The 21,802-nt window shown below is 42.5% G+C and overlaps 1 protein-coding gene across 15 annotated transcripts in view; it reads left to right on the forward strand.

The window, feature by feature from the left end:
* Positions 1-21,802, forward strand: part of SEL1L2 (SEL1L2 adaptor subunit of SYVN1 ubiquitin ligase) — a 135,728-nt gene that overhangs the window by 106,218 nt on the left and 7,708 nt on the right. For 11 of the 15 annotated variants that reach the window (XM_036065778.2, XM_078056908.1, XM_078056911.1 and 8 more), the window contains 7 exons: positions 3,792-3,869; positions 8,718-8,780; positions 9,346-9,433; positions 11,653-11,801; positions 12,943-13,108; positions 13,216-13,290; positions 17,945-18,117. In XM_036065778.2, coding sequence (XP_035921671.1) covers positions 3,792-3,869; positions 8,718-8,780; positions 9,346-9,433; positions 11,653-11,801; positions 12,943-13,108; positions 13,216-13,290; positions 17,945-18,117 — 792 coding nt within the window. The remainder of the gene's footprint in view (positions 1-3,791; positions 3,870-8,717; positions 8,781-9,345; positions 9,434-11,652; positions 11,802-12,942; positions 13,109-13,215; positions 13,291-17,944; positions 18,118-21,802) is intronic. The other 4 variants (XM_078056912.1, XM_078056913.1, XM_078056914.1 and 1 more) reach the window with 3 other exon arrangements.

The raw sequence follows: 21,802 nt of genomic DNA on the forward strand, positions 1-21,802 counted from the left end.
CTTCTGCCCCTCTCTCTCTTTCTTCTTCTGGGATCCCAATTTTTTTAATATTGTTTCGTCTTATGGTATCGCTTATCTCTCGAATTCTGCCCTTGTAATCCAGTAGTTGTTTATCTCTCTTTTTCTCAGCTTCTTTATTTTCCATCATTTGGTCTCCTATATCACTAATTTTCTCTTCTGCCTCATCTATCCTAGCAGTTAGAGCCTCCATTTTTGATTGCACCTCATTAATAGCCTTTTTGATTTTGACTTGGTTAGATTTTAGTTCTTTTATTTCTCCAGAAAGGGTTTTTCTAATGTCTTCCATGCTTTTTTCAAGCCCAGCTAGCATTTTTAAAATCATCATTCTGAACTCTAGTTCTGACATCTTACTAATGTCCGTATTGATTAGGTCCCTGGTAGTCGGTACTGCCTCTTGTTCTTTTTCTTTGAGGTGATTTTTTCCGTCTTGTCATTTTGACCAGAGGACAACAGATGAATGAGAGAACAAAATGCTAACAGGGTAACAACCACCCCAGAAAAATATACGCTATACAAATCAGAAGAGACCTGAAACCGGGGGGAAAGAAAGGAAAAGAAAGAAAACAGAAAAAGAAAAAGAAAAAGATAAAAAAAAGAATATGATCAAATATGATCAGGCTGGTGCATAGATCTGTGCCACACACTAGATTTTGGGTGTATTTTGGTCTGTTAGAAGAAAGTGCCTCCCAAAATTTTAAAGAAAGAAAAACTTATATATGTACAAAAATAAGGGTAAATACAATGAAGGGATGGAATATGACTGTAAAGATGAAAATTATAAAAGATTTTATAAAAGGAATTGCTAAGACAAGAAGTTGGTTGAAAAAAGAAAGAAGGGGATTTAAAAAAAAAAAAAAACCAGAGAGAATGTGATCAGGCAGGAGACTAGAACAAAGCCATACACTAGAGATTTAGGGTATATTTTGGTCTGTTAGAAGAAACTGTATCCCAAAATTTTAAAGAGAGAAAAACTTATACATATATACCAAAAATAAGGTTAACTACTTTGAAGGGATAGAATATGACTCTAAAAATGAAAAATAAAAAAGATTTTTTAAAAAAGGGATTGGTAAGATGTTGGTTGAAAAAGGGAAAAAGAAAAAGAAAAAAAAAGAAAATTAAAAAAATTAATTTTGAAAGACTAAAGAATAATGGGAAAAAAGCCATGAATTCTATGTGCTGTATTCCCCTAGCGCTGGAGTTGTGCCATTCTCATTGATCGGTAAACTTGGTCTTGGCTGGCTGTTCTTGCTGATCTTCTGGGGGAGGGGCCTGTTGCCGTGGTTCCCAAATGTCTTTGCCGGAGGCGGAATTGCCCCGCCCTTGCCAGGTCCGGGCTAAGTAATCTGCTCGAGTTTGCTCTCGGGAGCTTTTGTTCCTTGCAAGGAGGACGAAAGTGAAAATGGCGGCCTCCCAATCTCCGCCCCGGAGGAGCCAAGAACTCAGGGCCCCGCTCCTCAGTGCACCCCCAGAGAAAAGCAGTCAATCACTCCTGTCTCCCTGGTCTCCGGCCGCACTCCGTGCTCACCCGGCCTATGACCGAGCATTTCTATCTCTGGCACCCGACTCAGTGTGGAGTCTCCAAACCCAGCAGATCCCTGCGGTGTGCTTCCGCGCCGCTTCTCCCAGGGGAGGAAGGGGAGTCTCCCCAGATCTGCCGCTTGTTGGGTCCCTGCTGGAGGAGCAGTGGCCCGACTGTGCCATGGATCACAGTTTATGGCAACCCCAAGTTGAGAGCCTGCTCCTCGGCTCCGTCTCTGCAGCTGGCTTCCCTGCTCTGATACCTGGGAGATCTGCCGCACTCAGGCATCCCCAGTCTTTCTTTGACCCCGAGGGTCCTGAGACCACACTGTCCCAGCGAGGGTTCCACCCCCTGCTTAGCCACTGGAGCAACGTCCCTCAGCGGAGCTGACTTCTAAAATTTCCAATTTTGTGCTCCACTTCTCTATCACTTGCTGTTAGCAGCTGACAGAGGCCCCCTCCCCCGCCGTCTATCCTCCCGAATATGGCCTCGGATTCACTTCTCCGCACGTCCTACCTTCCAGAAAGTGGTCGCTTTTCTGTTCAGAGAGTTGTTGCTATTCTTTTCTTTGATCTCCTATTGAGTTTGTAGGTGTTCAGAATGGTTTTGATCCCTATCCAGCTGAATTCCTGGGCCCAGACAAAATTTAGGTCTCCTACTCCTCCGCCATCTTGCTCCTCCCCCTCATATTTATTTTTATTTATATATTTAGCTCTTTAGATTTTTCACTTCAACATCTAGTTTGATGGCACAGAGGCAATTAATCTCTTTTGACTAGATGACAGGCCTTCTCAATTCTAGATGTGAGAGATAACCAATGGTTTTAATGTCTCCAGTTTGTGTTTCTTTAGTTGACTCTTAAGTCTTTCCCAAGTGGAATAGATTGGCACTGACTCTGGGTCAGGAAGGCAAGTTAGCAATACCACTGAAGGATCAGAAGGTGATGCCGGTCTCCATCCCCACTGCTCTCCCCGTGTGGACCTGTGCCAGACACACTTGTCCTCTTGCTGCCTCTGCTCTTGGAGGGGCAGCCTGCAACCCCAAAGGGGTGTGTGGGTGTGGGTGTGTGGGAGGTTTTTCAGGGCCACCAGCTGGTCCCAGCTGGCCACCCCCACCCTACACACACCCCTTGGGGCACTGAGCCCCCCTCTCAGTTGAGCACCACCCTGGGGGCTGGCCCAGGGTGCAGCCTCAAGTTGCCACTGATAAGTGCTCCTGCCGCCGCCGCCGCCGCCGCTGCAGGAGGAGGTGAAAAGACACTGAGGGCAGTACTCGGTCTAGAGCATCCCCACACTGCAGCTTCTCCAGGAATCCCTCCAATGAGGAGGCCGTATATGCTTCATCTTGATCAGTACTTTTTCATTTCTTAAAAATCTTAAGAAACTAATGCTACCCGTGAATGGAACCCAGTAGAGTGTGACAAATGTCTTTCATGGAAGCAGCTGACCCAGGCATTCCACTCCAGACTGAGGATAGTATTCTTGAGGTGACAGTTCGAGAAAAAGCCCCATACAACAGCAGCCTTTATCTGGAGCACCAAAAGTAGCCTTGAAAAGTGCACCTGGCTCAGGGCGCCTGGGCTGAGTGTAGTTCAGAGACCCCTACCACCACCATGACCACCTACTCTGCCATGTAACAAGACATCTGGGCCAGTTGAGCATCTAACTGGTATAGGCCTTCCCCCAATGAGGTGCCTCCTTCCTACACCCTGGGAATGAGAACCAGCTCTAGGCTGACCAAACTCCATCCTTGGGCCCCCTACCAAGGGAGGATGCTCCTCGGCTGCTGAGCAAATTCGTGGACAGTTCCTCTAAAGAGGCACATTTTTTTTTCTCTCCTTCAAAGACCACTCACTCCCCCCAAGTGCTGCCCTTGGCTGCCTGCAGCCAATTCGCATTAGTAACCATGGGGACAAATGCACCACTTCCCCAAGGGCTACAGACAACTTGAGATGAAAGGAAATGTGAGAAAACACAAACAGGGTCCATTTCTTTGCCCTCCAGCAAGGTCACCCCAGAATGTATGTAGTAGATTATTTCCTTAGTTTTTCCTTTTATGAAAATTGAGGTGAAATTCAAATAACATAAAATTCACCATCTTAAAGTGTATCATTCAGTGACATTTAGTACATTCACAATGTTGTGCAACCATCATGTCTATGTAGCTCTAAAACATATTTTAATCACCCACTAATTCCTTAGTTTTTTACGTCCTCTTTTTGTTTGTTCGTTTGTTTTTTTTTTTTTAGATGTATTTAGAGGGGAATGCGGCAGCGCCACAGAATAATGCTACTGCCTTCAAATACTTTTCCATGGCAGCCAGTAAGGTATGTCTTCAGCCCATTCCTGTAAGCCCAGAAAAACATTTGGCTTTTATTACATGCAGACTGATGCCAAAAAGTTGATTCCAAAGCCCCATGCCCAGCTAATGAGCCTGGGAGTTCTGTGTCCTGTAGAAGAAGAATATCACTGGCAATGAAATAGGGCGTTGGGATAGGGGGAGACATCGCTTGTCTTCTTAGTAAATGAAAAATGGCAGCAACATACGCTGCGCTAGCAGGGGGCCAGACAAGTCCCAGCTTCCCCTCCCCCATGCAGTAGGTGAGGCCATCTAGCTCAGGAAACGGGAAATAAAAGGGACAAGGACAGAGGAAGGGAAAACTCAAACAGTGTCTGCAGTAAGTTCAGGACAAAGACAAATAAGAAGTGCCCAGTTTTTTCCAGTTCGATCGCCCCCAAAGGCTAGAAACTCCCCTGACCCGAGCAGATCATCAGACAGGGGATGGGGACAAGATGGATGAGAGCATGGCTCTGGAGGCAGAATCCGTGGTTTAAATGCCAGCCCTGCAGCACCCTGCCTATGTGGCCATGGGCAAGTTACATAACCTCTCTGTGCCTCAATTTCCCCATCTGTCAAATGGGAATATAAGTTTGCCTCATAATGTTGTTGCCAGGATTTAATAGGTTAATATTTATGGGCCTGGTATTACAAAGTCCTTAAAGCAATAATTCCTGGCTTACAGTAGACACAGTGTGTCAGCTATTATCTTGTGAGGTGGCGTGAACCTCAAAGCATATCCAAGGCAGAACTAATTGGACCTGTGAGGGAATATAAAAATGGACTAATATGGCTCCTGCCATGAAAATTTTTGTCTTGATTCCTGGGCTCAGTGAGACTGGCATCTGTCTGATAAAACTTAGTAGACTACTCTGAATCCCTTCGGTGCATTAAGAACATCCTCACTGCCACACTCATCAGCCTAATGTTGGGGAATGGCCCTGATAAACTTTCTAACCCTGCACAGTAGGAAGCATTGTGTTGTCTTACAACCCCATACTGCAACACTGGGAGTAAAGATGTGCTCAAATTGGGGAATATTTTCAACTGCTCTCAGTTTTTAAAAGCCCACACACTGCTTTAGGAGCCTATTTATAAATGACTAGCGCCTCGGAGCTGCTACTATTGTGGTGTAAATTACTGAGAAGGCTGGTACTCGGCTCCTCTCCCTTGTAATTTATAAGAAATTTTTGCTCAGCAGGCTGGTTATCTGGAGTACCATTAGATTAGGATAACAAGGGAAAGCCGACTGAAAAGAAGGTGGGGTAATGTAACAGAGGAAGATCTCTTGTAATCTGGCAAATAACGCTGATTTGTCAGCCCAAAGGAATAATGCCAGGAAGCTGGATGTGTAAATTAAACCAGCTCCCAAACTATTCAGGGCTGTGTAACCAGCAGGGATCTGAGCTACTTGTGTTCTAAACCTGAGCTACCTTTCTACACAGAGAAAATCTGAAATTATATTTAGGTTAATTATTCTGAATGGCATCAGGTGGACATGACCATATATATTCCTTTATCATCACCTGGATGGTTTATTAGATTTCTCACTTGGGGTCACTACCAAAGTAAAGGGTTTCTGTCTTCCACTCTGCATATCCACACTCTTCTTTTACTACTTAAAAAAAAAAAAGTAGATACACACACACACACACACACACACACACACACATACGTATGTTTTTTTAAATTTTATTATGTTATGTTAATCACCATACATTACATCATTAGTTTTTGATGTAGTGCTCCATGATTCATTGTTTGTGCATAACACCCAGTGCTCCATGCAGAACGTGCCCTCTTTAATACCCATCACCAGGCTAACCCATCCTCCCACCCCCTCCCCTCTAGAACCCTCAGTTTGTTTCTCAGAGTCCATCATCTCTTGTGGTTCGTCTCCCCCTCCGATTTCCCCCCCTTCATTTTTCCCTTCCTACTATCTTCTTTTTTTTTTTTTTAACATATAATGTATTATTTGTTTCAGAGGTACAGGTCTGTGATTCAACAGTCTTACACAATTCACAGCACTCACCATAGCACATACCCTCCCCAATGTCTATAACCATACATACGTTTTTAAATTTGTTTTTAAGTCATATCAGTACCAGAATGCAAAGCTACAGTCTTCGTGATTTCTTTTATCTTACTTACTCAGAAACATAAGCAGTTATCCTGTTTGGTCCATATTGGACCATATTCTTCTGCTTTTATCTCTCTCTTTTTTTTTTAAGATTTTATTTATGTATTTGTCAGAGAGAGAGAGAGCACAAGCAGGGGGAGCAGGAGGAAGAGGCAGAGGGAGAAGCAGGCTCCCTGCTGAGCAAGGAGCCTAATGCGGGACTCAATCCCAGGACTCTGGGATCATGACCTGAGCCAAAGGCAGACACCTAACCAACTGAGCCACCCAGGAGTACCCTTCTGCTTTTCTGTTTCACACCTCTGAACACATCAGGCCCATCCTCATCTTCACACTTTTGTCATTTTGCTTCCCTTCCCAAAATCCCCCATTCTGAATCCTACCCATCCCCCAGAGGACAGCTTCCTTCCACAAAGCCATCTCTACCCACATTGGTTCATATAATTTTCCCCTCTTCTGCGCTTGCCCTCCATTCACTCTCTGTACTGCTGGAACTTTACTGCTTCTACCTTGTGCCTTCTCTTGTACTATCTGAAGACCATGTCTCCTCAACTAGAGGAGGATGGTGGTCTTAGTACATAGTAGAGGTTCATTAAATGTTTGACAAATAAATGACCATGTGCTCTCTAAGTTCATGTCATTTAACCTAAGCAAGAGCTCTGAGCCCTGAAGTGGAAGTTATATATGGGGGGATTGCCTATACATATGTTCTGTTTGGCCCAGAAAGTGTTTCAAAGAGTAGGAAATCTCACATGGTGACAGATGGTAGCTACACTTGCAGTGAGCATAGCATAACGTATTGAGAGTTGTCGAATCACTACCCTATACACCTGAAAATAATGTAACACCGTGTGTCAACTATACTGAAGTAACAAAGATTAGGAAATGTCATATAAAAGTCTGGACATCCAGCTTTTCTTGGAAAATGGGAAGAGCTGACCAGATGAGGCTGCCATTCTATGTGACAACAGCGGCCTGGAGCAGAGAGCGGAGGGGTTGCTGCTGCCTTTAGACGGGGCAGGAACCCTCTCTTTTGTCTCAGTCTCTGTCACTCTATCGCCTGGATTAATGTACTTCTTACAGTACTTGAATGGCTCCTGGAGGTATATCTGAGTTGGCTACTCCTGACCTGAAAGTTACAAATAAGTCCTCTGGTCCTTATGCAGTTGGTGAGTCAAAAGTTAGAACCTGTACCCTATTTTCTCCCTTCCTCCTTCCCTCTTCTCATTTCCCTTCCCTTCCATTTTTCTCAAGACCTAAAATGAGGATAGTTGGAAGAGAGACTCACCAGACTTTACCACAACCATCACAGTAGGCCTTACCACCCCCAGACCAGACCATCCCAAGAGTCCTAGGACCACAGGTAGATGTAGTCATGGAACAAGCAGGAAGAAGAGAGCAGCTATATTCCACCTGTTTTAAATACAGCTGGACCATCCTTAAGAATTCTTACAATAGCTGGCCCTTTGGTATACGTAAGCTCAAACTTTGGAGTTTTGAAATTTTTTTCAACTATGCCTTCTCTAGTTATGTGCTATTCTTGTATCACTGAGAGGTACTCTGGCTGCATCCACAATAACTCCATTTAGGAGGTAAGAAGAAATCTGGAGAGCTTTCAATCAAAACTTGAGTTCCTGAGGAAATACTATAAACCTGTAAAACAAACTTACAGGTCTGCTAAATGACAGGTGGGCCAAATGTGCCTCCTCACTCAGTCATGAAAGAGTGAAATACATGATAGGAGACAAAAAGAAAAGTGAGTTTCCTGGTTGGGAAAGTCACTTTTAAGGTTCACTCTTCATCCTGGATTGATATGCTAAATATCAATATATTTGAACATGTGGTAAATGCTAAAACATGTTAAAAACTCCCTTCCCTAGACTCTTTAGAATACTAATTAGAAAAAGAAATGGTAATTAATTTAACATCAAGTGGAAAAGAAGACATTGATGATGTTATAAGCAGTCAAATTTGAATAAAGGAACATATTTGAATAAAGAAACATATGCTAACAGTGCTTTACCATCCATAATGGCTAGATTGAAATTCACAGAATCTCTAAAATGTTATTTGGCCATTTATATCAACCTCCTTTGGCCAAAGCAGGTAACAAGTGTCTGGATAGACTTCCTTCTGGAAAGCTCCTACACATCCTCAAGACGAAGCTCAAATGTCAATCACCTTTGACAACTCAATCCCCTCAGTCCCTAGGCTCATCTAGGCTGTTGATGTCCACAACATACAACTAGGTGTCCACAACATTCCTGAATCTGATTCTACTATAGGACTTACCACATTTGACTTGGCTATTTTAAGAGGTGCTACCTAGTTGATCAGAGCCCACTAGCCAGTGAACTCTCTGAGGCAGGGATCGTTGTTCATTCATCTTTTAACTTTCACCTCCTACCTCAGTCCAACACCTATTATGGAGTCACACACAAAACAAGCACTAAATAAATGCTGAGTGAAAGAATGGAGAAAAGATTTGACCTTCATTTCCCTCTTTTCTAGTCAAAGGGAGTTATGAAGGTCTGAAAGGAGAAACTAGAGAGAGACAGAGTAATTTACCAACTGCCTGATTAACTTGCCTTGATTTAATCCCCTACTGGGTACATTTTAAATATTTAGAATGATTTTGTCATAATTTTCCTCATCGTGAATTCTTCTGGGACTTTACTTGGATTTTTAAAACTGTTCCAGGGCAATGCAATTGGTCTTCATGGGCTTGGTCTTCTTTACTTTTATGGAAAAGGAGTTCCTGTGGTAAGTTAAAAAATTTCTTTATCTTTTCAACACATTCCTAGCAATTTATAGGGTAAAATTCATGATCGTTGACTAATTAAAAGGAATTAGTCTTTAATATCTGGTTTGCCAAACTATCATATTTGACAATAGAAAATATAATAATCTAGTGGAATATTTGCCAAAGAGACATAGAACAGGTCTGTGACAAGAATAACAACCCTAATTATATCTTAGAATTATAGATTCTAAGTAACCTTATTAATCATACAACCTCCGAGGATTTTTTCTGATAGAGAAATTTATCTTCTTAGTGTAACCTCTGCCTTTTGAGTGACCTTCCCCCAATATTTAACAAAACCTGTCAGTGTAGGAAAACACATAATTTACAGTGAAAATGAGATAATTATTTCCTAATAGAATCCAATATAATAATGAAATAAAATGTATAATACTTCAGATATTATTTTAATTAGCCTAAATCACATAAAGCACTATCTATACTCTTTTTTTTTTAAGTGGAAGGCAATTGTTACCATGGAGTTATAAATACACCTTTGAGTAATAGAGTGTAATTATCTTGCAGAATTATGCTGAAGCACTTAAATACTTTCAGAAAGCTGCAGAAAAAGGATGGCCCAATGCACAGTTTCAATTAGGCTTCATGTACTACTGTAAGTGCTACAAATATGGCTGCTATACCAAGAATGACAAATGCATTATTAAGTCTACTCCTTTTTTAACAAAGATCAAATTTTGGGAGTGATTGGTTTAGATAGAATATTGAGGCAGCAATTGGAGGAGGAATTTGAAGACTTAAGAAGAGGACACCAGTTGAGGGAGGAAGCAAGGAGGTACAGTCAGGAAGCTCACTTTTGAAAAGGTTGAATTTGAGGTGCCTTGTGATATCCAAAAGCAGGTATGAAACTCACAAGAAAAGTCAGACATGAAGAGAAAGATTTGGGAGGCATCAACATAACAGGAGTTAGTTAAAAGTAGCTGAGACATTCAAAAAGAGGGAGAGCATGAGAGGAACAGTGAGCCATGGTCAGAAATCTGGTAGTCCTCAGTGTTGTATTGAAAAGATGGGCATAGAAAGAGTAGTCACAAAAAGACTGAAAAGGCATGGTCAGAGGCATAAGAGGGAAAAGTGATCTTAAGGAAGCCACAGGATATAACTTTGAAGAAAGAATAAATGAATGATCACCCCTGTGAAATGCAATGAGAAGCCTGCTTCTTCAAAACAAAACAAAAACAAACGAACAAATAAGAAAGGGCTGAGAATCCATGAGACTTGTCAGTATAGAGAATGTTTGTGTGGTCATTGGACTGGTTGGGGTAGAAGCCAGATATGATGGATTGAGGTATGAATAGAAGGTGAGAAAGTAGATGAGTAAAAATGTTTTTGGAAGTTGTGTGCCTTTAAATGGAAGAAGAGAGATGGAACAGTGGCATGAGGGGGACCAAGAACCAAGAGGGAGTTCTTTTTAAGATGATGAGAGACCTGGGTATAATTTTTGTCAAAAAAAAGAGCCAGCCAATGGAGATGGTTTATGTGTCTTGGGAGTGATGAGATAATTGATGAAGAGGTTCTAGAAAAAGTTGGGTGGCATTTGGATCTGATTGCACCCAGATAGGTGGAGGCCTCCTTAGTCTTGATAAAGAGGAGGGATTTCTCACTCTCAAAGACTGGAGAGTTGGAAGAAAGGATGGTGCAGATGTAAATCTGGAGGGAGGAAGAGAGAGGCAAGTGAGAAAAGACAATGTAAGAATTTCCTCAAGGAGCCAGGAGGTACCAAGTTGTCTTCTGAGAGCAAAGGTAGAGTGATTGGGGTAGGAGGTCTTAGAAAGCCATGAAAGTTTGTAATGCTCTCTGGGGATTGAGAGAGGGAGTGCCCAAGATGAGTACCAAGAGATCTGAACACACCTGAGTATCCGAAGTCCTTCCTTTGACGTGGAGCTAGGGCAGCAGCAGATTGCATCATTGGCAGGCCCAGGATCTATCAGATTCCTCAAGCCTCTAGAATAAGAGTAATAGTAATGTTTATTAAGTCTTTATGTGTATATACTCATTTAGTCCTCTCAACACGTCTAAGGCTATCCTACAGTTTATAGATGAGCAAACTGAGGCACATCAAGGTCCAACAGCTTGCCCAAGATCACACAGTTAGTGGAACTGGGATTCAAACCCAAGTGCTTTGCCTCCAGAGTCTTTGCTCTTAGTGGCACTGTTTCTAAAGGTTATGAAATGTTGAGAGCTGGAAGACAGGTTAAGGACCATCTAGTGAAAGCCTCTCCTTTTACAAATGAAGTGCCTTAGAGGTGCCCAACTCACAAAGGGGTAATGAGAGAGCCAGGACAAGCTGCTGAGAGCGTGCTGATTTTCCACCCTAGCCCTAAATGCCTCTCCTTGCTACAAGCATGAGTTGAGTCTGAGCTGGGCCTCCGGGAGCTGGAGTTCGCCGGCTCCAAACTCTGTAATTATGGCTGGGAGGAGCTCTACTGGTCTCCTGGTGTGGAAGGACAAGGATGGTGAGCCACGTCCTGATGTTGTCCCTAGTCCTCAGAGACCATCTCTTGGTCTGCTTTTTATTAACCTTAGGTGTGCTGTATTAAGAAGATATTTTCATAAGACTGAAGAGTCTTTCTTCTTCAGGTTTCTGAATAGGTCAAGAACATAAATTTCCATATTCTTCCTTATAATCAAACTTAACTGTTTTCCCCTCCAAATAGTGGATCTAAAACAGCTTGACTTTTGGTTGGTTTTTCTCATCCTACTTTTGGCTAAGATCAAGTGTAAAATAGTAGGCATCACTGTGACCATTATACCCATAGATTATAATGTAAAATATAAAACGAATAAGGGGTGGCTCAAAATAATTTTAATTTTCAGCTGGCTCTGGAGTATGGAAGGATTATAAACTTGCCTTCAAATATTTTTACTTGGCATCTCAGAGTGGGCAGCCCCTCGCCATTTATTACCTGGCCGAGATGTACGCGACAGGAACGGGAGTGTTAAGATCGTGCAGAACTGCTGTGGAGGTAAATAATGGGATGTTTCTAAAGCATTCTTCATTTATCACAGAGAGGAGGTGATACTGTCCTTAAGTTGTTGGTGCCTTTGATTTTATAGGTATTACCTCTCCTAGTTGAGAGTGTGAACACGGACATTTGCCAGGGCGGAAAAGCTGTGACGTAAACGTAACTCGGGCTGGGAAAGGGAAGAAGAGAAATGATCCCTCCTCTCTTGCTTTTGGCTTTTCATCAGGTTCAGAGCTCACCTCAGAATTCAGTTAAGGGGCTCGGTCTCAGCCTTCAGTCAAATGGCCAGGGCATTTTGGCACTTCTAAGTGGGACTGGGAGTTGTGACTTGGGAAATGAAAGGCTTGGTTGAGCCCAGAAAATGTAGCCCACTTCTTCCCAGAAAGCAAGGTACTTAGGTTCTTGATGATTTGGATGACAACTAAGAAAGTGAATCCTTTCAGCCCGAGCCAGTGATGTACTTTTCAAAAGAAAGCTTTTAGGACCTTAATGCCCTTTATTGATTTATTAAACACTTCCGCTGCACCAATATAAATACCTCCATGTTGCAATCTGGCCCCTCTGAAACTCATTTCAAAAGCTGCCAGCTAATAATCTATCTTTAGATTTGCTCCTTTGCCAGCTTCCTAATGAATTATGTATGGCTAACCTCTTTTGGTTACATAAGGGCTATTCAGCTAAGTTGACGCTTGTCCCCACAGAGCTCTGCACACCTCCCTCGCGGTTATGTCACCTACACCCTCAGGCACTGTCTTCCCTTCATTCTCTCCTTTCCACATCAGCTGTGGCCTTATAACTCACCCTTGCAGAGCAGCAGTACCCAGAAAGTCCTTTTTTTAAAAAATAGAAGTCGATACATTCTTGTCCTGCCAAATAGCCTCTAAGTCAGGAGAGTTTATTATGTAAATTTAAAATAAGCCTCAGGAAGTTTCAGCTCAAGACCAAAAAATATACACTTGTAATCTTTGTGCCTATGAAAGGTATTATCTCTTCCTCCTAAATAATTTTCGGAAACCATGCTTTAGACCCAAAATCCTTGCCTGACCAGCCAGCAGAAGCTGAAGATTGACTTCATTTATCATTTGCCTGGGATGAAGTATATCGGCTAACTAGTCTGCTTGATTTCTTTTTCCATGTACAGCTTTATAAAGGTGTCTGTGAACTAGGCCACTGGGCTGAGAAATTCCTGACAGCATACTTTGCCTATAAAGATGGTGATATAGATTCTTCTCTTGTTCAGTATGCACTACTTGCAGAAATGGGGTATGAAGTAGCTCAAAGCAATTCAGCATTCATTTTGGAATCTAGTAAGATAAGTTAAAATTCTCTGCAATTCCCCAATCATACATATGCATAAATGACTTTACTACACGGGTATTTTAAGCCTTCCTAATGAAATGTCTCCTTTTTTTAGAAAAGGCTAAAATTTTTGAAAAAGAGAAGATGTATCCAATGGCACTTCTCCTATGGAATCGAGCTGCCATTCAAGGTACAGAACCTAGATAAAAATGAGCATACACCTGGTCCCTGCCCACTATTAGTCATCGATTTGCTCCAGCTGGGTTCTTGGGCATATAAGCAGAAAGCTGCAGGATATCCATTAGGTGGTCTTTCGAACTGTACCAATCTTAGGGTCAGTCTTTGGTGAGGGGTCATTTCCAGGAATTTCTTTTCTTTGTTATTCTCTAGGTCCCTGGTTTGGTAAACCATAGGAATTTTCCTATGGCTCAGTCTCCATGGCACCGGAGCCATTGTTTGAAACATCAGTTTTACTCAGGAAACCAGTTTTCTTGTTCTGACTTCAGTCACTCATTTGCTGAGTTTTCTTCTGAACTTATCAGAGAAGTGACCTATGTCTCAATGAATTTATAGGCAAAATTATTCATGGATCTACGACTCACTTGATTGCTCTTTTAAAATACCACATTGATGATTACTACCAACTTCAGATCTTTATTATAACTATTAACATGTTAGCACCAGAAAACAAAACAGAACAAAACCCAGAGTCAAATATCAAGATCCTCTCCCTGTGCCCAGCTTACAGGGTTCACATGTGATGAAGAATATACACTAGCACTGGTGGGAAAGCACTGGCAGGTGGCATTAGTGAAAACAAACAGATGCTGCAAAGCTCTCACGATCAGGATTTGGATATGTGAGGAACTCTCATGCAGCAAAAGAGCAATTTTTATTTACGATTAAGTTTCTTAAAAGTGTCTCATGGTAAGGTCGAATCGTCTCTTTCCATACGAAGTGAATGGGATAAAAAATAATTCTCAGCTGACACTAATATGAAGCCGAGAGGAAAAGTCACAGGGGTGCCTTCGCAGATCCAGCTGAGCCGGTGACGGGGCAGCAAGCCATCCATGCGATTTTAGCGAGAAATTCCCTATAGAAGAAAAGTGTGTGTTTTCTAAAATGCAATAAAGACCTTGTTTGGCATAGGGAAACAACACCAATCTCTCAGCCATGGCAAATCAGCTCAATTGCAGCAAATACAGGCTTATTCCAAGCCAGGAAATCTGTGGAAATTGCACCAAGGAAAGGAGACGTTGAAAGCGAGGGGACATTAATATTAAAACAGAATTCGCCAATATAAAAAAAAAGTCAAGCTGCTAAAAATAATTATGTGTCACAAGAGAGGTCAGGCGTGAATGTCCTTGGAGATGAGGCTGCTGAGTGCCTCACTTGAGGTTAGGAAACGTAATAATGAACGTATCTAATCAGCGCTGGTGGTGCTTCTTTCAGCAGTGGCTGTGTGTGAAGAGAGTGCTGACCCATCAGGACTCAGTCACCATGCTGTGACTGTGAAATTCAAGGGGGGAATCCTTCCCACTGTCAAGTGACCCCCTGAGAGCCTGTCAGAGTCACCATATGTCCCCAGTCAGCCCCTTAATTACAGTGGAACTGACTCCTCTGGAAAACCTGCTCGTTCACTGCCTTCCAGCTCAGGGACTTCAGAGGCCCTGCTTACCACTTAAATGCACCAGAAGTCCTGTTCTTTTGTGGTTATGGCCCAGAAAGAATCTTTAGGTCAATGGAGGGCAACTTTGGGCAAAATTAGAAATGGAGTGGGTTTCTCATTAACGCTGTAAGGGTTTTTTGCCTCTCAAGGTCTGTCCAGGCCCCTCTCTTGGGTAGCAGTGCTATAAGGACTTGCCCCCAGCTGCCTGTACCTTTTTTTTTTAAGATTTTATTTATTTTTTAGACAGAGAGAGACACAGCGAGAGAGGGAACACAAGCAGGGGGAGTGGGAGAGGGAGAAGCAGGCTTCCCGTGGAGCAAGGAGCCCGATGCGGGGCTCGATCCCAGGACCCTGGGATCATGACCTGAGCCGAAGGCAGACGCTTAATGACTGAGCCACCCAGGTGCCCTGTTTGTTGTACCTTTTGAAGCATCTGGGAAGCAAACCCTCTTAACCAATGTCTCTAGCAGCTTACAAATTTTATGATAATACCTCTACTCAGAAAGAGCTAACGATGGCTCATGGTATTACATTTTAATAGAGGATTCTAGAAGATTAAAAGAACTTCAGTACCTAGAGGAATCAGTTCCAAAGGATTTTAGGCATTGCATTGGTCAAATATGGGGAAAATTTTGGGTGGAAGGAGTCCTATAGCCCTTAATTATATACCTCAGACCATACTACACAGGTTACTTCCTCCTTTTCCAAGTAAGTCTAGACCGTGCTAGAGGGGTTGGCCACACCTGAGACGGATGTCCTAGATTAGCATTCCCTCATCTTTTCAATTAACATTTTCCTAGTGAATGGAAACATGGACCCCAAAAGGACCCTTAGAGGTCATCCCTAAGTGGCCTTTGAAAGATTAAAGTCTCATATCTTAAAAAGTCACGTGAACTTTTTTCTACTCCTGAATATATCCAAATTTGTTGGAAAGTAAGATCCTAAATTATTTAACATTTGGGAAAAGCATTTTCTAAAAAGTTTCCTACCATGTCTGTCCATTCATTCCATAAATATTTGTCAAGTACCGTTCTAGGTCTGGGACGATATCAGTGATCAAGAACTTCAAAGTTCTTGTCCTCCTAAGAGAGAGAAAAAATAGATTCATGAGAGAGAGAGAAAGTAAACAAATAATTAGCGATATGTGCTGTGAAGAAAAGAAAACATGGAGGTGAGATAGGTGAGATAGGTAACTCCTGGGGTGGGGGGTGAGAGGACGCTTTAGACAAGGCAGTCAAAGAAGGCCTCTAGGAGGGAAGTGACATTTGCAGTGAGACCTGGATAATGAGAAACCAAACATGAAGAGTCAGAGGAAGTCCAAACGTGACAGGCAGAGGGACATGAAGGATCTCAATGCAGAGGTCCTGAGGCAAGAATGAGCTTGGTGTGTTGAAGGAGTATTATGGAATATTAAGAAAGCTAGAACATATCAAGAAAGTGACATGTGATGAGGCTAGTCAGGGAGGCAGAAGGCAGATGAAGCATGACTGGGAGGTCAGGTAGGGAGTCTGGATATTATTCCAAGTGCAAAGTGAATCACTTTGGGGCTAACAGGGGAATAACAGGATTTGACTTTACATTAAAAAAAAAAAAAATCATCCTGGGAGGCGCCTGGGCAGCTCAATCAGTTAAACGCCCAACTCTTGATTTCAGCTCAGGTTGTAATCTCAGGCCTGCGTGGTGCTCTGCACTCAGAGGGGAGTCTGTTGGAGTTTCTCTCTCTCCCTCTGCTCCTTCCCCTGACTCATGCATGCACGCCCCTGCACAAGCACTCTCTTTCTTCCTCTCCAAAAATAAATAAATAAAACTTTTAAAAAAATCATCCTGGCTGTTGTATGGAGAAGATATTGAAAAGTGGAGATAAAAGAACAGTTTGGAGACTATTGTAGTACTCCAGGCTTGACCTAGTGAAGGAGACAACAACAAACAGGTGTGTTTTAGAGGTAGGACCTGCTGAAGGATTCAATAAGAAATGAGGGGGAAATAACTAGGAATAACTACCTTAGATTTATGGCCTGAACAATGGTGCTAGCACTGAGATTGCGATGGAACTGATGATTTGGTTTGATTTGGTTTGAGGGAGGTAGGTAGCATGGTGTTAAGAATCTCTATTGCATGCTTTGAGATCCAAGTAGAGAAATCAAAGAGGCAATTAGAGGAGTTGGGGGCTTGGGGAGAGACAGGACTATAGATGAAATTCAGGAAGAGTGAATATCAAGATTGGCATGGAACTGCTCAAGATCACCTAGAGAAAGAGTTGAGATAGAGGAGAGCAGTAAAGAGAGGAAAGAGAAGAGAAAAGAAGGAAGAGAAGAAAGGGAAAAAAGAAGTCAACTAATAAACCCTTAATGTTCCAATATTTACAAGATGGGTAAAGGAAGAATCAGGCAAGAATTTGGAAAGGAGAGGCCTATGAGACAGGAGGGCAATCAAGAGGATGCAAGGTCACTGGTGTCAAGAGAGAAAAGTGCGTGGGCAGATAGGTCCAATGACTCCAGGGCTGCATAGAGGTCCAGTAAGATGAGGACAGGGAAGTGACTGGTGGATTTACCTGCATGGAGGTTATCAACCACCTTGAAAGTAGCAGTTTCATGGAGAGGGGCAGAAGCCAGATTGGAGGGGGTTGAAGAGTATGTGGGTAGGAGGTGAAGCTTTGGAGACAGTGAGTATAGAACACATTTTGGAAAAGTGTGAAGGGAGCAGAGAAGTGGGGAGTAGTTAGAAGGACACACCATGGGATAAAGAGAGGATGTGTTTTTGTTGACAGAAGATACCAAAGTGTGTTTAAATGACTGATGGGACTGATGTAGGAAAGAAGGAGACTTGGGTGATGCAGGAGAGTAGAGCTTCAGGGGTGAAGTTTGAGAACCAAAGGGGTGGGATCCAGTTTCCCAAGAGTTGACCTACCTTCAAAAAATGAATTTAAAATGTAAAATTCCCAATTTTTTATTCTTTAAGAGCATTCAATACCATATCATGGGAGTTATGCCTGCAATGAAGATAGCTAAAGATGAGTGTTATATTTTATATTCCAGAAGTTATATCTAATCTTGATTCCAAGATTCTGAAGTGTTTTGTTTTTCTTTTTAATGTATATTACCATTAGGTTGAGTTACTAGGAACTGTACATGAATCATCAGAGTTCTTTTTCTTCTCTTTCTAACATTTCTATCAGGCAATGCATTCGCTAGAGTAAAAATTGGAGATTACCATTACTATGGCTACGGGACTAAGAAAGACTACCAGACAGCAGCCACACATTACAGCATTGCAGCTGACAAGTACCACAGCGCACAAGCCATGTTCAACCTGGCCTATATGTACGAACACGGTTTAGGTATCGCAAAGGTAAAAATCCAAACCTAGTAATGGCAGCGGTATGGGAAGGGAAAATTTGTAAATGTTTTTAATTTCATTGATGTCATCAGTGTAGAGGAAGGACGGAAAAGACAACATTTGCTGAGTCCCTCCCCCTGTGCCAACACATAAGAGTTACCCTAACATGAACCCTACGAGGAGGAAGTTATTTTCTCCATTTATGCCTGAAGACGTAACTAGCGAGTTGAAATTAATCTAGTCTAGGCTAATTAGATTCATAACTTCAAGCTTTTTCCAGCAATAGTAGTGGGCCCTGCCCCCACACCCTTCCACCTCCAGGCCTTTTTCCATTAAAATTTCCATTGACACTCAAGCTCTCAATAAACAAGGAGAAAGTGGAAATGAGGTCAGAGCTGGATACCAAGGTGACATTAATCCAGAAATGTCTTATAAATCACCAACTGTGTACATGACGCAGTGCTGAGCACTCTAGGGTATCCTAAGAAAATAGATCTCCATCCTTCAAAGGCTACACTTTACTTGAGGTGATAAAGCATATTAAGAAAGAGAGCTGGGGCACCTGGGTGGCTCAGTCATTAAGCGTCTGCCTTCGGCTCAGGTCATGATCCCAGGGTCCTGGGATCGAGCCCCGCATCAGGCTCCCTGCTCCGCGGGAGGCCTGCTTCCCCCTCTCCAACTCCCCCTGCTTGTGTTCCCTCTCTCACTGTGTCTCTCTCTGTCAAATAAATAAATAAATAAATCTTAAAAAAAAAAAAAAGAGAGAGCTAACATGACAAGGAGATATTGGGTAAATCCCTTAGTAAGTGTAATTAAGGCAGAAGATGGCATGGAGTTCTGACACAGTGAGAAAGGTGTATTAAATATCAATAATGATAGCAATAGCCAGGCATTTGGTGTGTTATATATACTATGCCATTTATTTATTTGTTTATTTTTAAAGATTTTATTTATTCATCTGAGAGAGAGACAGAGAGAGCACAAGCAGGTGGAGAGGCAGAGAGAGGGGGAGAAGCAGACACCCTGCCGAGTTAGGAGCTCGACATGGGGCTCGATCCCAGGACCTGGAGACCATGACCTGAGCCAAAGGCAGACGCTCAACCATCTGAACCACCCATGCACCCCTATACTATGCCATTTAAATCACACAACCACTCAACGAGATAAGGAGTCAATGTATGCCTCAGGAAACCAAGAGTGCAGAGAGGTTAAGTCCCATGGCCAATTTTGCAGAACTTATCAGTGGTGGAGTCAGAATTTGAACCCAGGCCTGTCTGACCCCATGTTTTTTGGGGTAAAGAGTGAGCCCTGCACCAAGTCTTTCTTAGTGCTCAAGTATACATTTCATATCAGAGTTTATACTCCCAACTGCATTTTGAGAGCCAAGTAATGAGGGGGTTATCAGCTTTTCTATAATTTCTTCTTTCTTCCAGTTGTGCTAGTAGTTGAGAGTTATTGATGGGGAATTTCCTATCCGACTGCTAATGGTACACCCTGCAACAACCAGGGGCTTCATATTCAGGCACCGACAATCCAAATCCCTGCCTTCCTGAGCTCCCCCTGTGGCCTGCCTTTTGGCTGATCACTTTTCATCATCCCCAGCACCCTAAGCAGTGGAAAGGATCTCAAATCCAAATCCAGTCTGTCTTCCCAATTCTTAGCAGGTACAAGCTTCCTGTGTTTATAAAATGGGATCAAATAGCTAAGTCAGAAGATTTCTTTGCATGCCATTTAGCCCCACTCTCTTCCAACCTTCATCCACAGCTGTAAAACAGGACAATGATACCTCCCCTCCCCAGGCTTAGAACTAAAACAATAAGCCTTTGTGAAGGGGCTCTGTAGTCAGTGTGTGCAATGACTGGTATTTAGATCAGAAGAGAATTTGAGTGGCTGCTAAGTTTCAATAAGATTAAAGCTTTTGTTCGTCATACCTCATACAAAACGTAACAATAATGGTGACAGGAGCACTGTGTGTTTCATGGATAAAAGTGACCCCGCTCTACAGATTAAATTTAAATTAGCTCACCTGTCCTATGTGATTCAAGGACTTGGTCCCCATAACAGCCTTACCCTCACCACAGTGAGGCCGTTTTGCCTTAAGACCCTGGGGACAGGGAGGACACAGGGCCAACTGTGCGAGAGAGGACACTGTCTACGGGAGCCCAGATGGCCCACTGTGTCAGAGGGTCTGGTTTTCCTCCTTGGAGGAAATCTCTCTCCCAGGCACTTTCTTCACAGTGTCAAATAGCAGTTGTCGAGCCACACATTTCAAACACTTAGAAAAAACTTTGAAATTTCTCTCTGGTGCATTTCTGTTCTTGCCTGTCCAGGTCCAGTTAAATCATGGGTAGTTCATTTTGATCAGTATCTCAAAGTCACAGGTGTATTTTTTCCTACAGGAAGTCTCTACATGTAAAAACAAAAACAAAAACCAAAACCAAAAAACAGAGCTGTACTCAGACCCGGACATGGGGATTTTATTTTTAGTTAATGAGGAGTCATTGCTCTTTGTCTTTACTAATTTCTTCTGTTTCGCAATTGGAAAAATAATAACCAAGTACCCAGGGGCCAAGTTTATTAATCTTGCTATCTCATAGTCAAATTAACAAGAAGATACCACCTTTTCTAATCCTTAAAATGAATATGCTGATAATTAAAAGCTGAAAGCTTGTTCCAGCAATGGTTAATGAAAGCAAAGCAATTAGGAGAGCAGACTTTCACAGCATTTAAGTCATCAAGTAATTAAGCATTTCTTCGGCAGGGCACTTCACAGTCCTCTTTATTAGTTAATCCTCAGGCAAACCAGTGGGAAAGATAATAATATCATTACCAGGATTTCTCTGAGTATCGAAAAAGGTTTTGTAAACATAAAGCCCTCTGGGAGAAGGAAGTAAGGTATATACATCAACCCTTGGTAAATCAACATAAAAATATGGGTCATCGTTGTTCTCATCTGTCTTTAGGAAAGGACATCGGGACTAGGGTGATGTAGGTGACTTATCCTAATGGCTTCACTGAGAAGCATCTCATTCCCTAATTTATGACTTTAAATTAAGCTCAATGAGCTCCTTGACTTAAAATGTGGGCCAAGACTGACTGCATCATTGTTCTGGGAATACAAAATAATGCCTGAGGAAAAACTGGGAGAGGAACTGAACTAATGTAGAAATATAAGCACTCAGCTCACAAGTTGTTGTGAAACTCTATCTCAATTTACGCTTGATTCAAAAGTGCTTCAGAAATTTAACCATAAACAAAACATGTTGCCCATCCCCTCCTGCCCATTCCTTCTGTCTGTTTCCTGGCTCAGACCAGAGTTTCTACTCATGTCGGCTTATTGTAAAGGCTTCTCAGTGGTCTCCCATTCTAGTGTTCTTCCTTTAAATCTGCAGCAGAAAAAGCCATGTCTGCCAAAGACTTTAATCCCCAATTCACAGGGAGGACTTGTTGCTGAGATGTGTCTCTTAGTCAGAGACTACATTTCCTAGCTCCCTTTCATCCATGTGACTAGTTCTTACCAAAGGGATGGATGTAAAAGTGAAGGGTGTCATCTCTGGGCTAAGGCTGAAGTAGATTGAGATTCTCCTTAGTCTCTTTGCCCTTCCATTGGTTGAATGCAGGATACATAGCGGCTTGAAGGGATGGCAGAACCACATGGTGGAAGAAGTTTGGGTCCCTCAGTGACCATGTGAAGAAA

Source organism: Halichoerus grypus, chromosome 10, assembly GCF_964656455.1.
Source record: "Halichoerus grypus chromosome 10, mHalGry1.hap1.1, whole genome shotgun sequence".
NCBI classification, from domain to species: domain Eukaryota; kingdom Metazoa; phylum Chordata; class Mammalia; order Carnivora; family Phocidae; genus Halichoerus; species Halichoerus grypus.